This window comes from Oncorhynchus kisutch, linkage group LG4, assembly GCF_002021735.2.
Source record: "Oncorhynchus kisutch isolate 150728-3 linkage group LG4, Okis_V2, whole genome shotgun sequence".
Taxonomy (NCBI): Eukaryota; Metazoa; Chordata; class Actinopteri; order Salmoniformes; family Salmonidae; genus Oncorhynchus; species Oncorhynchus kisutch.
In genome coordinates this window covers 2441847-2461899 of record NC_034177.2, presented here as the reverse complement: position 1 = coordinate 2461899, position 20053 = coordinate 2441847, and the positions used below count along the sequence as shown (strand labels likewise).

The following is a 20053-nucleotide window of genomic DNA, read 5'->3' as shown; positions in this document are numbered from 1 at the left end:
AAGCTACATGCTGTTATGCATTTTTACTAAAAAAATAAATAAAAAAAGGATTGGACTTAGAATAGTGCATGGGTAAAAGCCATTATGGTACAAAGGGGTTCGGGTTTTTTCTATTCATTTAAATGAATAAAATCAGGGTCTCAACAAGTCACTGTTCTAACAAGCGGTCTGTGTAGTGTTACCATAAACACAGTTTATATAATTTCAATATTAAGTGTGATAACTACTGAATGAACATGTATGACCCTAGTATGTCATTCTGTTGGTACATTGAAAGCAGAACCTCGTACTGTAATCTGCTGTTCCACAATTTTGTAAAATGAATTGTAAATAATGTTGCAATGTTCTTATTTTGATAAACAAAAAAATAAAATATCCCAAGTATATCAAATGCTGTTGCAGTTTGTAATATGCCCATTAGTGACACTGAAACATGCAGATGGCCTTACATTAAAACAGAATAGTCATTTATTGGCAGTACGTAGGCCTTACATTAAAACAGATTAGTCATTTATTGGCAGTACGAAGTCAGCCTGTACACTGTGTGGTCTTTGAGAGAAAGACAGACAAGATGAACATAAGCAATAGGTTTATTATGTTTCCCCTCCAGCCGGTGGTCAGGGGAGGCAGGTGCTAGTTGAGCTTCATCTTAAAAGGGGGGAGTGATACCAGACGATGAGCTTCAACTTATAAAGGGGGGAGTGATACCAGACGATGAGTGATACCAGACGATGAGCTTCAACTTATAAAGGGGGGAGTGATACCAGACGATGAGTGATACCAGACGATGAGCTTCAACTTATAAAGGGGGGAGTGATACCAGACGATGAGCTTCAACTTATAAAGGGGGGAGTGATACCAGACGATGAGCTTCAACTTATAAAGGGGGGAGTGATACCAGACGATGAGCTTCAACTTATAAAGGGGGGAGTGATACCAGACGATGAGCTTCAACTTATAAAGGGGGAAGTGATACCAGACGATGAGTGATACCAGACGATGAGCTTCAACTTATAAAGGGGGGAGTGATACCAGACGATGAGTGATACCAGACGATGAGCTTCAACTTATAAAGGGGGGAGTGATACCAGACGATGAGTGATACCAGACGATGAGCTTCAACTTATAAAGGGGGGAGTGATACCAGACGATGAGCTTCAACTTATAAAGGGGGGAGTGATACCAGACGATGAGCTTCAACTTATAAAGGGGGGAGTGATACCAGACGATGAGCTTCAACTTATAAAGGGGGGAGTGATACCAGACGATGAGTGATACCAGACGATGAGCTTCAACTTATAAAGGGGGGAGTGATACCAGACGATGAGCTTCAACTTATAAAGGGGGGAGTGATACCAGACGATGAGTGATACCAGACGATGAGCTTCAACTTATAAAGGGGGGAGTGATACCAGACGATGAGCTTCAACTTATAAAGGGGGGTGTGATACCAGACGATGAGTGATACCAGACGATGAGCTTCAACTTATAAAGGGGGGAGTGATACCAGACGATGAGCTTCAACTTATAAAGGGGGAAGTGATACCAGACGATGAGTGATACCAGACGATGAGCTTCAACTTATAAAGGGGGAAGTGATACCAGACGATGAGTGATACCAGACGATGAGCTTCAACTTATAAAAGGGGGGAGTGATACCAGACGATGAGCTTCAACTTATAAAGGGGGAAGTGATACCAGACGATGAGCTTCAACTTATAAAGGGGGGAGTGATACCAGACGATGAGCTTCAACTTATAAAGGGGGGAGTGATACCAGACGATGAGTGATACCAGACGATGAGCTTCAACTTATAAAGGGGGGAGTGATACCAGACGATGAGCTTCAACTTATAAAGGGGGGAGTGATACCAGACGATGAGTGATACCAGACGATGAGCTTCAACTTATAAAGGGGGGAGTGATACCAGACGATGAGCTTCAACTTATAAAGGGGGGTGTGATACCAGACGATGAGTGATACCAGACGATGAGCTTCAACTTATAAAGGGGGGAGTGATACCAGACGATGAGCTTCAACTTATAAAGGGGGAAGTGATACCAGACGATGAGTGATACCAGACGATGAGCTTCAACTTATAAAGGGGGAAGTGATACCAGACGATGAGTGATACCAGACGATGAGCTTCAACTTATAAAAGGGGGGAGTGATACCAGACGATGAGCTTCAACTTATAAAGGGGGAAGTGATACCAGACGATGAGCTTCAACTTATAAAGGGGGGAGTGATACCAGACGATGAGCTTCAACTTATAAAGGGGGGAGTGATACCAGACGATGAGTGATACCAGACGATGAGCTTGCAGATCAGTTGTACAAACATGGTAAATAAAACATGGTCCTGAAGGAAAAGTAAAAAGTCTGAAAACTGGATTATTCAATCATTTAATAAAATATCTGCGATTCAACGGTATGTGGTGAGATTCATGAATGCATCAACTTCGTCCAGATTAATACAGAATATTTAAATGACTGCCACTATTTACACACAAGAATGGATTGAGCTTTAAATCAATTCAGTTCGTTCAATCTATATATATATATATTCAGTAAAAAATAGTCAACTTTGTTCCTTCTGTCCCACTGTAGACAAGAGGGGCCTGTTCAATTGGGGGAAAACAGAGGAGCAGTACCTGAATTCGTCTCATAAGAACACATTGTTTTCCATTGCAGAATGTTTTGCTACAGTTGTGCCCTAATGAACACCGCCCAGGTACCTGACCCATTCCCTGTTCCTCCACCTCAGGACAGAGACTGACAGTCCTGTGTCAACCTGTCCACCTGGGTTGTGATAGGTCAGGGATACGAGAGTCACTCCACCTGGTTCAGGATTAGGGATATTAGTGGCTATGCGAGTCATTCTTGCTGTCCACTAGGTGGTCTGTCACATCACTCCACCTCTGGTCTGTCACATCACTCCACCTCTGGTCTGTCACATCACTCCACCTCTGGTCTGTCACATCACTCCACCTCTGGTCTGTCACATCACTCCACCTCTGGTCTGTCACATCACTCCACCTCTGGTCTGTCACATCACTCCACCTCTGGTCTGTCACATCACTCCACCTCTGGTCTGTCACATCACTCCACCTCTGGTCTGTCACATCACTCCACCTCTGCCATGTGTACCACCTCCGTGGTTTGTATAACCTCTTGCTCCTCCATCTTCACCCCCCCGGGCAGTACACTCTGCTGAGACAGCACATAGTTTACCACCTGCATGATGCTCTGGTCTGACAAGGTCGCGACCCCGTCACCCTGTACGGCCTGAACCGCCTCCACCGTCTCCTCCGTGATCAGCACCGTCTCGATCTCCTCGGCCGGCGGCGGCTGGACGGGCCGGAGCTCGGGGGGGAGATCGGACGCCAGGATGGAGACGGCGTGTTCCACCTGAGTACCCTGGTTGTGAAACTGTAGGGTGTCTTTCTCCAGCATGATCTTCCCCGGCAGGAGGTCGCCGTGGTACTTGGTCATGTGCTTCCGTAGGGAGCGGGCATCGATGTGGGCCTCCTGGCACTCGGGGCACACGTAAGGGCGCTCGCCGGTGTGGGTGCGTACGTGTCTCTTCAGAGAGCGGGCGTCGGCCCAGGCTACTCCACACGTCAGACACTCAAAGGGTTTGACTCCTGAGAGAAGAAGAGGACAGGTGTTAGAACGCAGTCCTATAGACTCCTTTCTCTAGCCACCCAATCAACACCTGTCTGTAAGGTGAGTGTACCTATTAACATTAAAAAGGCCTCGTTGGACCCTCCCCCTTCCTGACAATGACAGTAGCCTCAACATTATAAGCACCAAGTGTGCTTAACAAATAGTGAAAATCTGCACAAATGCAATAATGTCATTATAGTGAATACAAAGTGTCGATATGACAGCAGTCAAAAATAGTCCGTTGTCAGTTATTGGACATTATCTGCTTACAGAATGGGGTACGGCGTCAGTTGGATCTCATTTAGCTGTTGTCACTTACAACAAACTGACATACCCTCCTAAAACTGGCTTATAACTCAGCCTTAGTGTTAAGCCCATTTCCATCTTTAGATTTCAAAAAATTAACATTTTCTGCCATTTAATATTTTTAAAAATTAATCTGGTTGTATTCATAAGAGTTGTTATTCTAAGCCAATCAGATGATGTATTCATAAGAGTTGTTATTCTAAGCCAATCAGATTATGTATTCATAAGAGTTGTTATTCTAAGCCAATCAGATTATGTATCCATAACAGTTGTTTTTCTAAGCCAATCAGATGATGTATCCATAACAGTTGTTTTTCTAAGCCAATCAGATGATGTATCCATAAGAGTTGTTATTCTAAACCAATCAGATGATGTATCCATAAGAGTTGTTATTCTAAGCCAATCTCACCCTGGTGGTTGTTCATGTGTCGCCTGTACTCTCTGAGCTGGGTGAACTTCCTGCCACAGTGTTCACACTCCCTCTCTAGGTTCTGCTTGACTCGGCCCTTCTTGCCATGCGTGGCCTTCTTCACGTGTCTCCTGAACAGAGCCTTCTCAAAGAACTCCTTACCACAGACGTTACACCTACAGGACAAAGGATTAACAATCAAATATCATCTAGGAAAAACCTTTTTACATCAACAATTGCCATCCCTCACTCGTTTAAATCATCCCTCCATCCCTCACTCGTTTAAATCATCCCTCCATCCCTCACTCGTTAGAAACAGAGACAAAATGAATATGAAGTATGAAGATGTTTGTGAAAATGAACACATGCCGTTTCATGTCTGGACGTAAACTAAATGTGTCCGTTTTTGAAATGCCTGTTGTCAAGGTTGTGAACGTTTTAGTGGTATCCTAACGCAGAAGGCTAAAAGTAACGCCCCGCATATTCTGGTCCTGATGAGAATTACTGATTACTTGAGTGCTGCCAGCTGTGGGCAGGATTGAGAAAAACTGTTACGTTCCCTTCATTCTATGACATCATTTCCCCCCCCCCCCCATCATCTCACAAATCTCTGTTGACCAAAATGATCCTATTTACACTCTAGTCAATTTCTCAAAACGAGAAGTCGATTTTTAGGGGCAGTCGCTGCCAAAACAGGTTATATCCAAGTTGAGTCCTCCACGCCCTCCAACTAACCATCAAACAGTCAAAGCAGCGAGACAAATACTAAGCTCAAATCCTATTACACCAACTGGCAGGGCTTGCAAACTATCACTGCTGCGAGCTTCCCAGTGACGCGGTCTTACCAGACGAGCTAAATGCCTTCTATGCTCGCTTCGAGGCAAGCAACACTGAACCATGCGAGAGAGCACCAGCTGTTCCGGACGACTGTGATCACGCTCTCCATAGCAGATGTGAGTTAACCTGTTTTTAAAGGTCTAACATTCACAAACCAATTACCAGGAAGCGTGTGCTGACCAGCTGGAAAGCGTCTCCACTGACATTTTCAACCTGTCCCTGTCAGAGTCTGTAATACCAACATGTTTCAGGCAGACCACCATAGTCCCTGTGCCCAAGAAGGCCAAGGTAACCTGTCTAAATGACTATCGCCCCATAGCATTCCCATCTGTAGCCATGAAATGCTTTGAAAGGCAGGTCATGGCTCAAACACCATTATCCCAGACAGCCTGAACCCCTCCAATTCGCATACTGCCCCAACAGAGCCACAGATGACACAATATCTATTACACTCCACACTGACCTTTCCCAATTGGACAAAAGAAACATCGACGTGACAATGCTGTTCATTGACTACAGCTCAGCGTTCACCACCATAGCGCCCTACAAGGTCATCACTATGCTAAGGACCCTGCAACTGGATCCAAGCATAGCACTTAACAAGCATTTCGCTACACTCACATTAACATCTGCTAACCATGTGTATGTGAAATATAACATTTGATTTGGATCCTGGACTTCCTGACGGGACACCCCCAGGCTGTGAGGGGATCTATTGTTGTCATGGTCCAAACACACCAACAGTCGTGAAGAGGGCACGACAACGCCTCTCCCCCTCAGGAGGCTGAAAATATTTGGCATGGCCCTCAAAATGTTCTGCACCATTGAGAGCATCTTGACTGGCTGCATCACCGCCTGGTATGGCGACTGCAAGGCACTACAGAGGGTAGTGCGTACGGCCCAGTACATCACTGGGGCCGAGCCTCCTGCCATCCAGGACCTCTATACCAGGCGTTGTCAGAGGAAGGCCCCACGTCATAGACTGTTCTCTCTGCTAACGCACAGCAAACGGTAACGATGTCAGGAACCAACAGGATCCTGAACAGCTTCTACCCCCGAAAGCCATAAGACTGATAAATAGTTAGTTGAATAGTTAACCAAATAGCTACCTGGGCTATCTGCATTGACCCATTTTTAAATAACTATCGTTTACCCACCTGTCAAGTCGTTCCTAGTTGTATACATACCTCAATTAGCTCGTAGCCTGGCAGGTCAACTTGGTACCGTATATTGTTACTTATTGTGTATATATTTTATTACGTGTTTTTACTTTTCTATTAGTTCTCTATTTTCTTTCTCTCTGCGTTGTCGGGAAGGACCCGTAACTAAGCATTTCACTGTTAGACCACACCGGTTGTTTACCAAGCATGTGATGAATAGAATTTGATTTCTATGGTGGTGACTTACTTGTAAGGCTCTGCCACACTGTGGGACTTCACATGGGAATACCAGTCCTTCTTCCAGCTGTAACACTTCCCGCAAACCTGAGAATATAACACAGCTGTAACACTTCCCACAAACCTGATAGAATATAACACCAAACACAGCTATAACACTTCCCACAAACCTGATAGAATATAACACCAAACACAGCTATAACACTTCCCGCAAACCTGAGAATATAACACAGCTGTAACACTTCCCACAAACCTGATAGAATATAACACCAAACACAGCTGTCACACTTCCCACATACCTGATAGAACACAATATAACCCAACACAGCGGTCACACTTCCCACAAACCTGATAGAATATAACACCAAACACAGCTGTAACACTTCCCACAAACCTGATAGAATATAACACCAAACACAGCTATAACACTTCCCGCAAACCTGAGAATATAACACAGCTGTAACACTTCCCACAAACCTGATAGAATATAACACCAAACACAGCTGTCACACTTCCCACAAACCTGATAGAATATAACCCAACACAGCTGTCACACTTCCCACAAACCTGATAGAATATAACACCAAACACAGCTGTAACACTTCCCACAAACCTGATAGAATATAACCCAACACAGCTGTCACACTTCCCACATACCTGATAGAACACAATATAACCCAACACAGCTGTCACACTTCCCACAAACCTGATAGAATATAACACCAAACACAGCTGTAACACTTCCCACAAACCTGATAGAATATAACCCAACACAGCTGTCACACTTCCCACAAACCTGATAGAATATAACACCAAACACAGCTGTAACACTTCCCACAAACCTGATAGAATATAACCCAACACAGCTGTCACACTTCCCACATACCTGATAGAACACAATATAACCCAACACAGCTATAACAATTCCCACAAACCTGATAGAATATAACACCAAACACAGCTGTCACACTTCCCACATACCTGATAGAACACAATATAACCCAACACAGCTATAACACTTCCCACATACCTGATAGAACACAATATAACCCAACACAGCTGTCACACTTCCCTCATACCTGATATAACACAATATAACCCAACACAGCTATAACACTTCCCACATACCTGATAGAACACAATATAACCCAACACAGCTGTAACACTTCCCACATACCTGATAGAATATAACCCAACACAGCTGTAACACTTCCCACATACCTGATAGAATATAACCCAACACAGCTATAACACTTCCCACATACCTGATAGAATACAAGCACCATTATTAATATGACTATTCCCCACCTGACACTGGAAGGGCTTGAGTCCCAGGTGTTTGTTCATGTGCTGCTGCAGGTCTTTGGCCTCAAAGAAACTCTTATCACAGCTGGAGGAGAGAAGGGGATACAGACCAGTCAGGACAGGCACGACATCACATACTGTATGCATGTATATACTGTATGTATGTATACACACTTGAGTCTACAAATCATTAGGAACACCACCATAATATTGAGTTGCGTCCCCCTTTTGCCCTCAGAAGAGCCTCAATTTGTTGAAGGTACGTTCCACTGGGATGTTGATCCATGTTGACTCCAATGTTTCCCACAGTTGGCTACTAGTGGATCTCTACTTCAAATAGCTTGTTCCATCTCATTGGACTGGGCTGAGATCTGGGGACCGGGCTGAGATCTGGGGACTGGGCAGGCCACAGCAGTAAGCTAAATTCATGAGGAACCTATATATCCTATAGCCTACAGGATGGAGGAACCTATAGATCCAATAGCCTACAGGGTGGAGGAACCAATAGATCCAATAGCCTACAGGGTGTAGGAACAAATAGATCCAATAGCCTACAGGGTGTAGGAACAAATAGATCCAATAGCCTACAGGGTGGAGGAACCAATAGATCCAATAGCCTACAGGGTGGAGGAACCTATAGATCCAATAGCCTACAGGGTGGAGGAACCTATAGATCCAACAGCCTACAGGGTGGAGGAACCTATAGATCCAATAGCCTACAGGGTGGAGGAACCTATAGATCCAATAGCCTACAGGGTGGAGGAACCTATAGATCCAACAGCCTACAGGGTGGAGGAACCTATAGATCCAATAGCCTACAGGGTGGAGGAACCAATAGATCCAATAGCCTACAGGGTGTAGGAACCAATAGATCCAATAGCCTACAGGGTGGAGGAACCTATAGATCCAATAGCCTACAGGGTGGAGGAACCTATAGATCCAATAGCCTACAGGGTGGAGGAACCTATAGATCCAATAGCCTACAGGGTGCAATTCGTTCTTTAGTAAAAGGAATGGTTCCCTTCAGAATGGAGGAGAAACCCGCCTTCAAAGAAATCCTACGTAAATTGGACAGACTATACAAGTTACCGGGGAGAAGGTCTCTCTCAAACAGCGGTCGCTAACTTGTTCAACAAGGTGAAGGGGGAGGCGGGGGTTCAGGCAGAACTAAAGAACAGCAACAAAAATAATTGCGCTGCCCTCACCAAAGACTCACTGAAATCCCGCTGTATGGAAACAACCTACGTGGAATCCTACACAGCCGACAACCTGGCTGAAGCCCTGCCCTCCAAAGCTGATTAAACAGCATGATCCTTACACAGGTGTACCTTGTGCTGGGGACAATACAAGGACAATAAAATGTGCAGTTTTGTCACACGTCTCAAGTTGAGGGAGCGTGCAATTGGCATGCTGACTGCAGGAATGTCCACCAGAGTTGTCGCCAGAGAATTTAATGTTAAATTTCTCTACCATAAGCCACCTCCAACATCGTTTTAGAGAATTTGGCTGTAGGTCCAACCGGCCTCACAACCACAGACCACGTGTAACCACGCCAGCCCAGGACCTCCACGTCCGGCTTCTTCACCTGCAGGATCGTCTGAGACCAGCCACCCGGACAGCTGATGAAACTGTGGGTTTTGCACAACCAAAGAATTTCTGCACAAGCTGTCAGAAACCGTCTCGGGGAAGCTCATCTGCTCGTCGTCCTCACCAGGGTCGTGACCTGACTGCATTTTAGCGTCGTAACCGACTTCAGTGGGCAAAATTTTCACCTTCGATGGCCACTGGCACACTGGAGAAGTCTGCTCTTCACGGATGAATCTTGGTTTCAGCTGTACCGGGCAGATGGCATCGTGTGGGCGAGCGGTTTTCTGATGATAATGGTTGTGAACAGAGTGCTCATGATGGCGGTGGGGTTATGGTATGGGCAGGCATAATTTATAGACAACGAACAATTGCATTTTAAATCGATGAAAATTTGAAAGCACAGATGCCATTGAAGAGGAGTGACAAGAATCCACAATCAACAGCCTGATCAGCTCTATGCGAAGGAGATGGTTATCACACCAGATACTGACTGGTTTTCTGATCCACACTCCTACCTTTTTCACAGGTATCTGTGACCAACAGATGCATATCTGTATTCCCAGGTCATGTGAAATCCATAGATTAGGGCCTAATGAATTTATTTCTATTGACTGATTTCCTGATATGAACTGGAACTCAGTAACATTTGTTGCATTTATATTTTTATAACGTGTAACAGAAATATATTTATAGCCTTTTAGATGTTAAAATAAACTACGCTATGTGAAATTATTGTCCATGTATAAATGTTATTCAGATGCCCTAGCAAAAACTACGAACAAAACAGGCAAATTTTCTTGCATCATTCACAATATTGCATTTCCATTGGTCCGTTGTATTGTTGGTTTTTATTTAGCCAATCATACTCTAGTTAAACCAAAGATTAGAATAGAATAGTATGGAAAATATTCCGGGAAACCTAGACAACCAAATAGATGATCGTAGAGTTGCGAATGTCAATGAAACAGGCCCAGCCAGGCATATCGCAGTATTTCAAACTACAATTGCAGGAAAACATAGTTTGGAAAGCAATTGGCTACCGCTTCAAAGAGAATGAAAAAACGAATCTGTCTTTTAGTTTTTAATTCTCAACTTAGTTGAGCGAATATTATTATTGCCACCAGCAGCGCATATGCCTCGTCTTCATCATTGGGTCAGTAGCATATGTCTCGTCTTCATCATTGGGTCAGTAGCATATGCCTCATCTTCATCATTGGGTCAGTAGCATATGCCTCGTCTTCATCATTGGGTCAGTAGCATATGCCTCGTCTTCATCATTGGGTCAGTAGCATACGCCTCGTCTTCATCATTGGGTCAGTAGCATACGCCTCGTCTTCATCATTGGGTCAGTAGCATATGCCTCGTCTTCATCATTGGGTCAGTAGCATACGTCTCGTCTTCGTCATTGGGTCAGTAGCATACGCCACGTCTTCGTCATTGGGTCAGTAGCATATGCCTCGTCTTCATCTTAATTTACACTGATTGAAGCTGATTAAACAAGTGACCTCAATAAGAGATCACAGCTTCCATCAGGATTCACCTGGTCAGTCTATACCATGGAAAGAGCAGGTGTTCCTAATGTTTTGTACATAGCTACCACAGACAATAACTCACACACCTAAAATAAACAGCTGACAGAGAGAAAAACTGCAGGAATGAGCACACACACACACACACAAAAAGACAAAACTCACCCACTCAGATAGACCTACTTAATCCAAATGAATGTATGAGGAGAGAGAAGCAGGTTCCTTACTGATTGCAGGGGAATCCTCGTACTTCAGGTCTGGGCTGGTGTCTCTTAATGTGTTTACTCAGACCAGAGGCTCGGTGGAACGACCTTCCACACTGGGTACAGAGATACTTAGATTCACCTGGAAGACATTTAACAGGGATATTACCAGACATTTAACAGAGATATCACCAGACATTTAACAGAGATATCACCAGACATTTAACAGAGATATCACCAGACATTTAACAGAGATATCACCAGACATTTAACAGAGATATCACCAGACATTTAACAGAGATATCACCAGACATTTAACAGAGATATCACCAGACATTTAACAGAGATATCACCAGACATTTAACAGAGATATCACCAGACATTTAACAGAGATATCACCAGACATTTAACAGAGATATCACCAGACATTTAACAGAGATATCATCAGACATTTAACAGAGATATCATCAGACATTTAACAGAGATATCATCAGACATTTGACAGAGATATCATCAGACATTTGACAGAGATATCATCAGACATTTGACAGAGATATCATCAGACATTTGACAGAGATATCATCAGACATTTGACAGAGATATCATCAGACATTTGACAGAGATATTACCAGACATTTAACAGAGATATTACCAGAGATACTTAAATTAACCAAACCAAGGACTTCTGTATTGAGTGAACAGTATAGTATGAAACCCCTAATCGTCAGAGAGCAATGTGTTCCTACAGACTGAGGACTAATACACTATTGTGCCAACCCCGACGTATACTGGCTCTTTCTAGCAAACATGGTGGATGCCTCATCAGGCCAACGCAGAACAACTCTGCTCTGAGCAGCTCAACGGCTCCATAGTGTGAATACTGGTGTCTGAGGATAGTGTTGTATTGTACCTGTGTGAATGCTGGTGTCTGAGGATAATGTTGTAGCCGTGTGAATGCTGGTGTCTGAGGATAATGTTGTACCCGTGTGAATGCTGCTGTCTGAGGATAATGGTGTACCCGTGTGAATGCTGGTGTCCGAGGATAATGTTGTAGCCGTGTGAATGCTGGTGTCTGAGGATAATGTGGTAGCCGTGTGAATGCTGGTGTCTGAGGATAATGTGGTACCCGTGTGAATGCTGCTGTCTGAGGATAATGGTGTACCCGTGTGAATGCTGCTGTCTAAGGATAATGTTGTACCCGTGTGAATACTGCTGTCTGAGGATAATGTTGTACCTGTGTGAATACTGCTGTCTGAGGATAATGTTGTACCTGTGTGAATACTAGTGTCTGAGGATAATGTTGTACCTGTGTGAATACTAGTGTCTGAGGATAATGTTGTACCTGTGTGAATACTAGTGTCTGAGGATAATGTTGTACCTGTGTGAATACTGGTGTGTTCCTCCAGACTTCTCTTACTAACGAAGGACTTGTCACAGAGCAGACAGTGGAACTGTTTAGCAGCGTCATGTAGAGCTCTGTGCATCTTCAGGCTGTGTTTATGAGCGAAGGTCTTCCCACAGACCCTGCAGGAGTGGGGCCGTACCCCTGTAGAAACAACAACAATTAGAATAACAATATCAAGGCTAGGATTCAATCCCAACACCAGCTAATAGGCCTTACCGCTTTATTGACATTAAGGATTCACAACCCAGCTAATAGGCCTTGCCGCTTTAAAAAGGCAACTTCAAATTGAGGTGATATATGCAGTGTTTTCTGTGGATACAATTTCTGTGATCGCAGGAACATTGCCTTTAAAAGGCCAGAAGCCTATAACCCGCCATAGAATTGAATCCTTAAAATCAATAATAACAACAACGAGGCCAAGTCAACGCAGAATTCTACATTTCTCACACAGAAACAAATATATTTAACGATCTTGCTGCATTGCGTAAACGCAGATGTAAAATGTTTCTCATTGTAATTTCTGCTCGACTTCAGACTAAGTTTGTGTTTCAGGTCGAGTTTCTCCAATCAGACGAGAAACCTTCGCTCTCGTCGTCAGACCAATCAAATTCCCGCGTTCACAAACAGGCATTCGATCAGCTGACCTCGCTCTGACCAATAGCAGAGAGGAAGAGATGATAGTAAAACTACCGGAGAAAAGTAACTAAGTTAAAATGCAAGATTAAGTTTAGGATTAAGTTTAAGATTAAGTTTAAGATTAAGTTTAGGATTAAGTTTAGGATTAAGTTTAGGATTAAGTTTAGGATTAAGTTTAGGATTAAGTTTAGGATTAAGTTTAGGATTAAGTTTAGGATTAAGTTTAGGATTAAGTTTAGGATTAAGTTTAAGATTAAGTTTAGGATTAAGTTTAGGATTAAGTTTAGGATTAAGTTTAGGATTAAGTTTAAGCGAAACATTAGGAAATGTAGCTGGCTGCAGTATTTTGATAGTAGACATAAGAAACCTCCCCTCATCAACAAAACATTATTATTAAAAACAGACGAAATGGTTTAAAAACAGATGTTTTTTTGATGGTCTGTGTTTCTGATTTCGGAAAGCTTAACGTGACCCCTGATAACAACAGATTTATACAGGCGCTTTACCACCTGACAGCTGGGGGAAACTGACCAGTGTGGTTCAGCATGTGGATCCTCAGAGAGTACAGCTTAGGAAGAGTCTTTCCACAGATGTCACAGACAAACTCTCTCTTGGTGCGTCCCTTGGTCCTGCCGTCCCCCTCGACGCCCTCCTCGCCGTGGGGCTGGGGGACCCTGACCAGGGTCGGCCTCTGACTCTTCTGGTGCTTGTGTCTGGCCAGATGGGCCCTCAGAGAGGCAGCGTACTGAAACTCCTTGTTACATAACTAGAGAAAGAAGAAGTGTAGTCAGCATTGCAGTCTGGTGAGACCACACAGCGGGATCGTCAACTAGACACAGCAGCGGGACCAATGCCTGTATACGATCACATACCCTGAGTGACGAATTGAGGCTGTTCTGAGGGCAAAAAGAGGGAGGGAGGTTTCAACTCAATATTAGGAAGGGGTCTAGCTAGTATCACAAAGATAATGTTATCAACCAAGTCCTGTTTCCAATGTGAATGAAAGACTACCTGGGGTAAGGATGTGATGGTGTTACTGTACATAAGTCATTGAGAGCTCCATGGTGTAAACGGACCAATTACTGCCCTCCGTAATATTACATCTCATTACGTTCCCCGGGCGACGAAGACGTGGATGTTGATTATGGCAGCCCCCCATCACCTGGCTGATTATATATCTATATAGAATCTCTTTACATGCATGTATGTATGTATGTATTATGTATGTATGTATGTATGTATGTATGTATGTATGTATGTATGTATGTCTGTATGGAGTATGTAATTATGTATGTATGTTGTATGTAGATGTCTTGTATGTATGTATGTATGTATGTATGTAGTATGTATGTGTATGTATGTAGTAGTCTGTATGTATGTATATGTATGTATGTGTATGTATGTATGTATGTAGTATGTCTGTATGTATGATTGTATGTCTGTATGTATGTAAGTAGGTATGTAGGTATGTATGTATGTATGTATGTATGTAGTGTATGGTAGTATGTATTGATGTATGTATGTATATGTATGTATGTATGTATGTATGTATGTATGTACTGTATGTATGTATGTATGTATGTAGTATGTATGTATGTATGTATGTATGTATGTATGTATTTATGTATGATGTTATGTATGTAGTATGTATGTATGTATGTCTGTATGTATGTATGTATGTATGTATGTATGTATGTATGTCTAGCATGTAGATGTATGTATGTATGTATGTATGATGTATGTATGATGTATGTATGTATGTAGTATGTATGTATGTATGTATAGTATGTATGTATGTATGTATGTATGTATGTATGTATATGTATGTATGTATGATGTATGTATGTATGTATGTATGATGTATGTTGATGTATTTATGTATGTATGTTTCTGTATGTATGTATGTATGTAGTATGTATGTATGTATGTTAGTATGTATGTATGTATGTATGTATGTCTGTATGTATGTATGTATGTATGTATGTAGTATGTATGTATATGTATGTATGTAGTGTATGTTATTGTATGTATGTATGTAGTGGATGTATGTATGTAGTGTATTGTCTGTTATTTATGTATGTAAGTATGTATGTATGTATGTTGTATGTTATGTATGTATGTATGTATGTATGTATGTTGTATGTATGTATGTATGTATGTATGTATGCTATGATGTATGTATGTCTGTATGTATGTATGTATGTATGTATGTATGTATGTATGTATGTATGTATGTATGTATGTATGTATGTATGTATGTATGTATGTATGTATGTATGTATGTATGTATGTATGTATGTATGTATGTATGTATGTATGTATGTATGTATGTATGTATGTATGTATGTATGTATGTATGTATGTATGTATGTATGTATGTATGTATGTATGTATGTATGTATGTATGTATGTATGTATGTATGTATGTATGTATGTATGTATGTATGTATGTATGTATGTATGTATGTATGTATGTATGTATGTATGTATGTATGTGTATGTATGTATGTATGTATGTATGTATGTATGTATGTATGTATGTATGTATGTATGTATGTATGTATGTATGTATGTATGTATGTATGTATGTATGTATGTATGTATGTATGTATGTATGTATGTATGTATGTATGTATGTATGTATGTATGTATGTATGTATGTATGTATGTATGTATGTATGTATGTATGTATGTATGTATGTATGTATGTATGTATGTATGTATGTATGTATGATGTATGTAGTAGTATGTATGTATGTATGTGTATGTATGTATGTATGTTGTATGTATGTATGTATGTATGTATGTATGTATGTATGTATGTATGTATGTAGTATGTATGATGGTGGTATGATGTATGTAGGCTATGTATGTCTGTATGTATGTATGTATGTATGTATGTATGTATGTATGTATGTAATGTATGTATGTATGTATGTAATGTATGTATGTAGGTATGTATGTATGTATGTATGTATGTATGTAGGTATGTATGTATGTATGTATGTTATGTCTGTATTATGTATGTATGTATGTATGTATGTATTATGTATTACTGTATGTATGTATGTATGTATGTATGTATTGTATGTATGTATGTATGTATGTATGTATGAGTATGTATGTATGTATGTATGTATGTATGTATGTATGTATGTATGTATATGTATGTATATGACAATTGAAAAAAATATATTTTTGTATGTAGGTTTAAAACATGTATCTATAAAAAAATAGAAACCATATACACCACCTATTTTATCCCGCTCAGAAAACTTGGGGGGCCAAATAAAAATCACCCGCAGGGACACCAGTAGGGGAACTCTGGAGACAACACTATAACATCTCTGTTCACTCAGAGCTACATCATCTCTAAAGAGAGGTGGCCGTCTGTAGGGGAACTCTGGAGACAACACTATAACATCTCTGTTCACTCAGAGCTACATCATCTCTAAAGAGAGCCCCCTGGCCTCAGCCCCCTGGCCTCAGCCCCCTGGCCTCAGCCCCCTGGCCTCAGCCCCCTGCAGTCTGTGTGTCGGGAAGCTACATGACTCACAGACCTATTTAGAGACCCCTACACTACTTCATCTAGAGAACAGTGTTGTTGGTACGTGCACTACTACAGTTGTGGCCAAAAGTTGAAAAACATTTCCACTGCATTTCAGCCCTGCCACAAAAGGACCAACTGACATCATACATACGTACAGTACACTTGTATCCTCGGGTCTTCTCGTGTTTGAGCGTGTGCATGATGAGCGCATAGCGCCTGTGAAACGACAGTCCACACTCTGAACAGGCGTGTTCTCCCTCCACCTCACTCCCTCCATCTGGCTGCGAGGGGCCTTGACCCGGCTCTGGCCCCTGCCCCACGGGCTGCTCTGTGATAGGTGCTCCATATAGAATGCCGTCTGGTGATTGGACGCCCTCAGTCTCTGTCTGGACAACATTCTCCATACCGGCCACAGCAGCTTCCATCTCTTCAACGTGCCTCTTGGCGGGTCTACCCCTCTTCTTGAGGGTGTTGGGGTTTGGAAAAGAGATACAGAACAGTTAGGATGGGTAACACACACAACCAGTCAAAAGTTAAGTTTGGACACACCTACTCATTCAAGGGTTAGTTTTAATTTTAATTTATAAAAAATGTGTAGCCCCAATTATTTTCTAGATTGTGGAGTAATAGTGAAGACATCAACACTATGAAATAACACATATGGAATCATGTAGTAACCAAAACAGTGTTAAACCAATCTAAATATATGTTATATTAGAGTTTCTTCAATGTTGCCACCCTTCGCCTTGATGACAGCTTTGCACACTCTTGGCATTCTCTCAACCAGCTTCATGAGGTAGTCACCTGGAATGCATTTCAATTAACAGGTGTGCCTTGATATAACTTAAATTTGTCAAATTTCTTTCCTTAATGCATTTGAGCCAATCAGTTGTGTTGTGACAAGGTAGGGGTGGTATACAGAAGATAGCCCTATTTGGTAAAATACCAAGTCCATATTATGACAAGAACAGCTCAAATAAGCAAAGAGAAACGACAGTCCATCATTACTTTAAGACATGAAGGTCAGTCAATACGGAAAATTACAAGAACTTCGATAGTTTCTTCAAGTGCAGTCGCAAAAAACCATCAAGTGCTATGATGAAACTGTCTCTCAGGAGGACCGCCACAGAACGGAAGACCCAGAGTTACCTCTGCTGCAGAGGATAACTTCATTAGAGATACCAACCTCAGAATAATAAGAAGAAGAGACTTGCTTTGGCCAAGAAACACAAGCAATGGACATGTCCTTTGGTCTGATGAGTCCAAATCTGAGCATGTGTGGTTCCCACCGTGAAGCATGGAGGAGGAGGTGTGATGGTTCTTTGCTGGTGACACTGACAGTGATTTATTTAGAATTCAAGGCACACTTAACCAGCATGGCTACCACAACATTCTGCAGCACTACACCATCCCATCAGGTTTGCGCTTAATGGGACTATCATTTGTTTTTCAATAGGACAATGACCCAACACACCTCCAGTCTATGTAAGGGCTATTTGACCAGGAAGGACATTGGATGAAGTGCTGCATCAGATGACCTGGCCTGCACAATCCCCCGACTTCAACCCAATTGAGATGGTTTGGGATGAGTCGGACCGCAGAGTGAAGGAAAAGCAGCCAACAAGTTGTTAGCATATGTGGGAACTCCTTCAGACCGTTGGAAAAGCATTCCTCATGAAGCTGTTTGAGAGAATGCCAAGAGTGTGCAAAGCTGTCATCAAGGCAAAGGGTGGCTACTTTGAAGAATCTCAAATATAAAATATATTTTGATTTGTTTAACACTTTTTTGGTTACTACATGATTCCATATGTGTTATTTTATAGTTTTGATGTCTTCACTATTATTCTACGAGAGAGAGAGACAGACACACAAGCGCAAAGACTGAATCTATAGTGACTGTGATTCCGTTCAGGTGTTTGTCTATAGCCTACCTTGGGGGTGCTTGGGCGCTGTGGGGTCTGGGCTCCCTTCTTGTCCTCTTTGTCCTCCTCCAGCCCCATGTGTAGCCTGACGTACCCCCCCTCCCCCATGGAACGCTGCCGTAGGCGTCTCTTATAGGGGTCATGGGTCCTCTGAACCTCCTCTGCAAGAGTAGAGACCGGCTCTGGCACCTCCACCACCTCCTCCTCGACAGGAGACTCTGGCTCCTCGATCACCTCATGCTTCACCTTGGCAGGACGTCCTCTCTTCCTCTTGGGGGGCTGGGGCTCGGCCTGGGGTGCTGGATCGACAGTCTGGTGCGCCGACGTCTCCTCCTCCTGGGGTGCTGGATCGACAGTCTGGTGTGCCGACGTTTCCTCCTCCTGGGGTGCTGGATCCACCTGGACTACAGGTGGCTCTACAGCCAGATGGACCACCTCAGTAGGGGCCACCTTCCCTGGGTCCACGCTGATGAGGAAGGCCCCCGGCTCCATGGAGAGGGAGTCCCCCTCTTCCCCTTCATCATGTTGCTGTTGCTCCAGGGCCAGACAAGCTGACACCACGGCCAGGGACTCATTGGCGCCGGCCTGGCCGCTGTGGGTCACAACCGTCATGGTCTCGGTCTCTCCAGTAGGGGAGAAGAGGGTGACCGACTCGCCTACCCGGGCCTGGCCGCTGTGGGTCACGACCGTCATGGTCTCGGTCTCGCCAGTAGGGGAGAAGAGGGTGACCGACTCGCCTACCCGGGCCTGGCTACTGTGGGTGACTAGAGTCACCGTCTCTGACCCTGCCTCCCCAACCACGGTCATAGTCTCCCCTGGTTCACCTCCCAGAGCCTGGTTGACTACAGACGTCAGATCCCCTCTGAAGGACTCTGCTGTGTTTTCCACGACAGCCAGGGAGTCCAGGTCCTCCCCTGCTCCAGCTAGCCCAGTATGAGTCACCACGGCATGGCCGTCGCTGCCGATAGTCATAATGTAGGCCCCAGGGTCTTCATTCGGGGCCTGTTGGGGTGCAGGCTGGCTGGACACCACCGTGTGGATGTCTCCTTGCTGGTAGACCATCAGCTTCTGCTCCTCCACCTGCTTGTGGACGGACTCACAGATCTGAAGGACCTCGGCCATCAGAAGGTGTCGGGCCAGCGTGGCAACGTCGGCCATCACACAGAAGTTGAAGCAGAGGTTGGAGGTGTATGCAAACTCTAGCAGGGGGAGGAAACTGACCTTGCTGAAACCTGAGGAGAGAGAGAGAGAAACGGGTTATTCCTCTGACCAAACCACCTCAGTAAGATGATGATAATG

General features: G+C 43.3%; 1 protein-coding gene across 2 annotated transcripts in view; it reads right to left on the bottom strand.

Moving 5' to 3' along the window:
- Positions 1-450: 450 nt before the first annotated feature.
- zbtb11 (zinc finger and BTB domain containing 11) overlaps positions 451-20053 on the bottom strand; it is a 30009-nt gene continuing 10406 nt past the window's right edge. Inside the window, exons 4-12 of one of the 2 annotated variants that reach the window (XM_031822297.1) lie at positions 18764-19986; positions 16988-17293; positions 13814-14048; positions 12620-12787; positions 11266-11383; positions 7926-8007; positions 6628-6704; positions 4384-4559; positions 451-3646 (exon numbers count right to left, since the gene is read on the bottom strand). In XM_031822297.1, coding sequence (XP_031678157.1) covers positions 3126-3646; positions 4384-4559; positions 6628-6704; positions 7926-8007; positions 11266-11383; positions 12620-12787; positions 13814-14048; positions 16988-17293; positions 18764-19986 — 2906 coding nt within the window. In that variant the 3' untranslated portion in view covers positions 451-3125. The remainder of the gene's footprint in view (positions 3647-4383; positions 4560-6627; positions 6705-7925; positions 8008-11265; positions 11384-12619; positions 12788-13813; positions 14049-16987; positions 17294-18763; positions 19987-20053) is intronic. The other variant, XM_031822298.1, reaches the window with a different exon arrangement.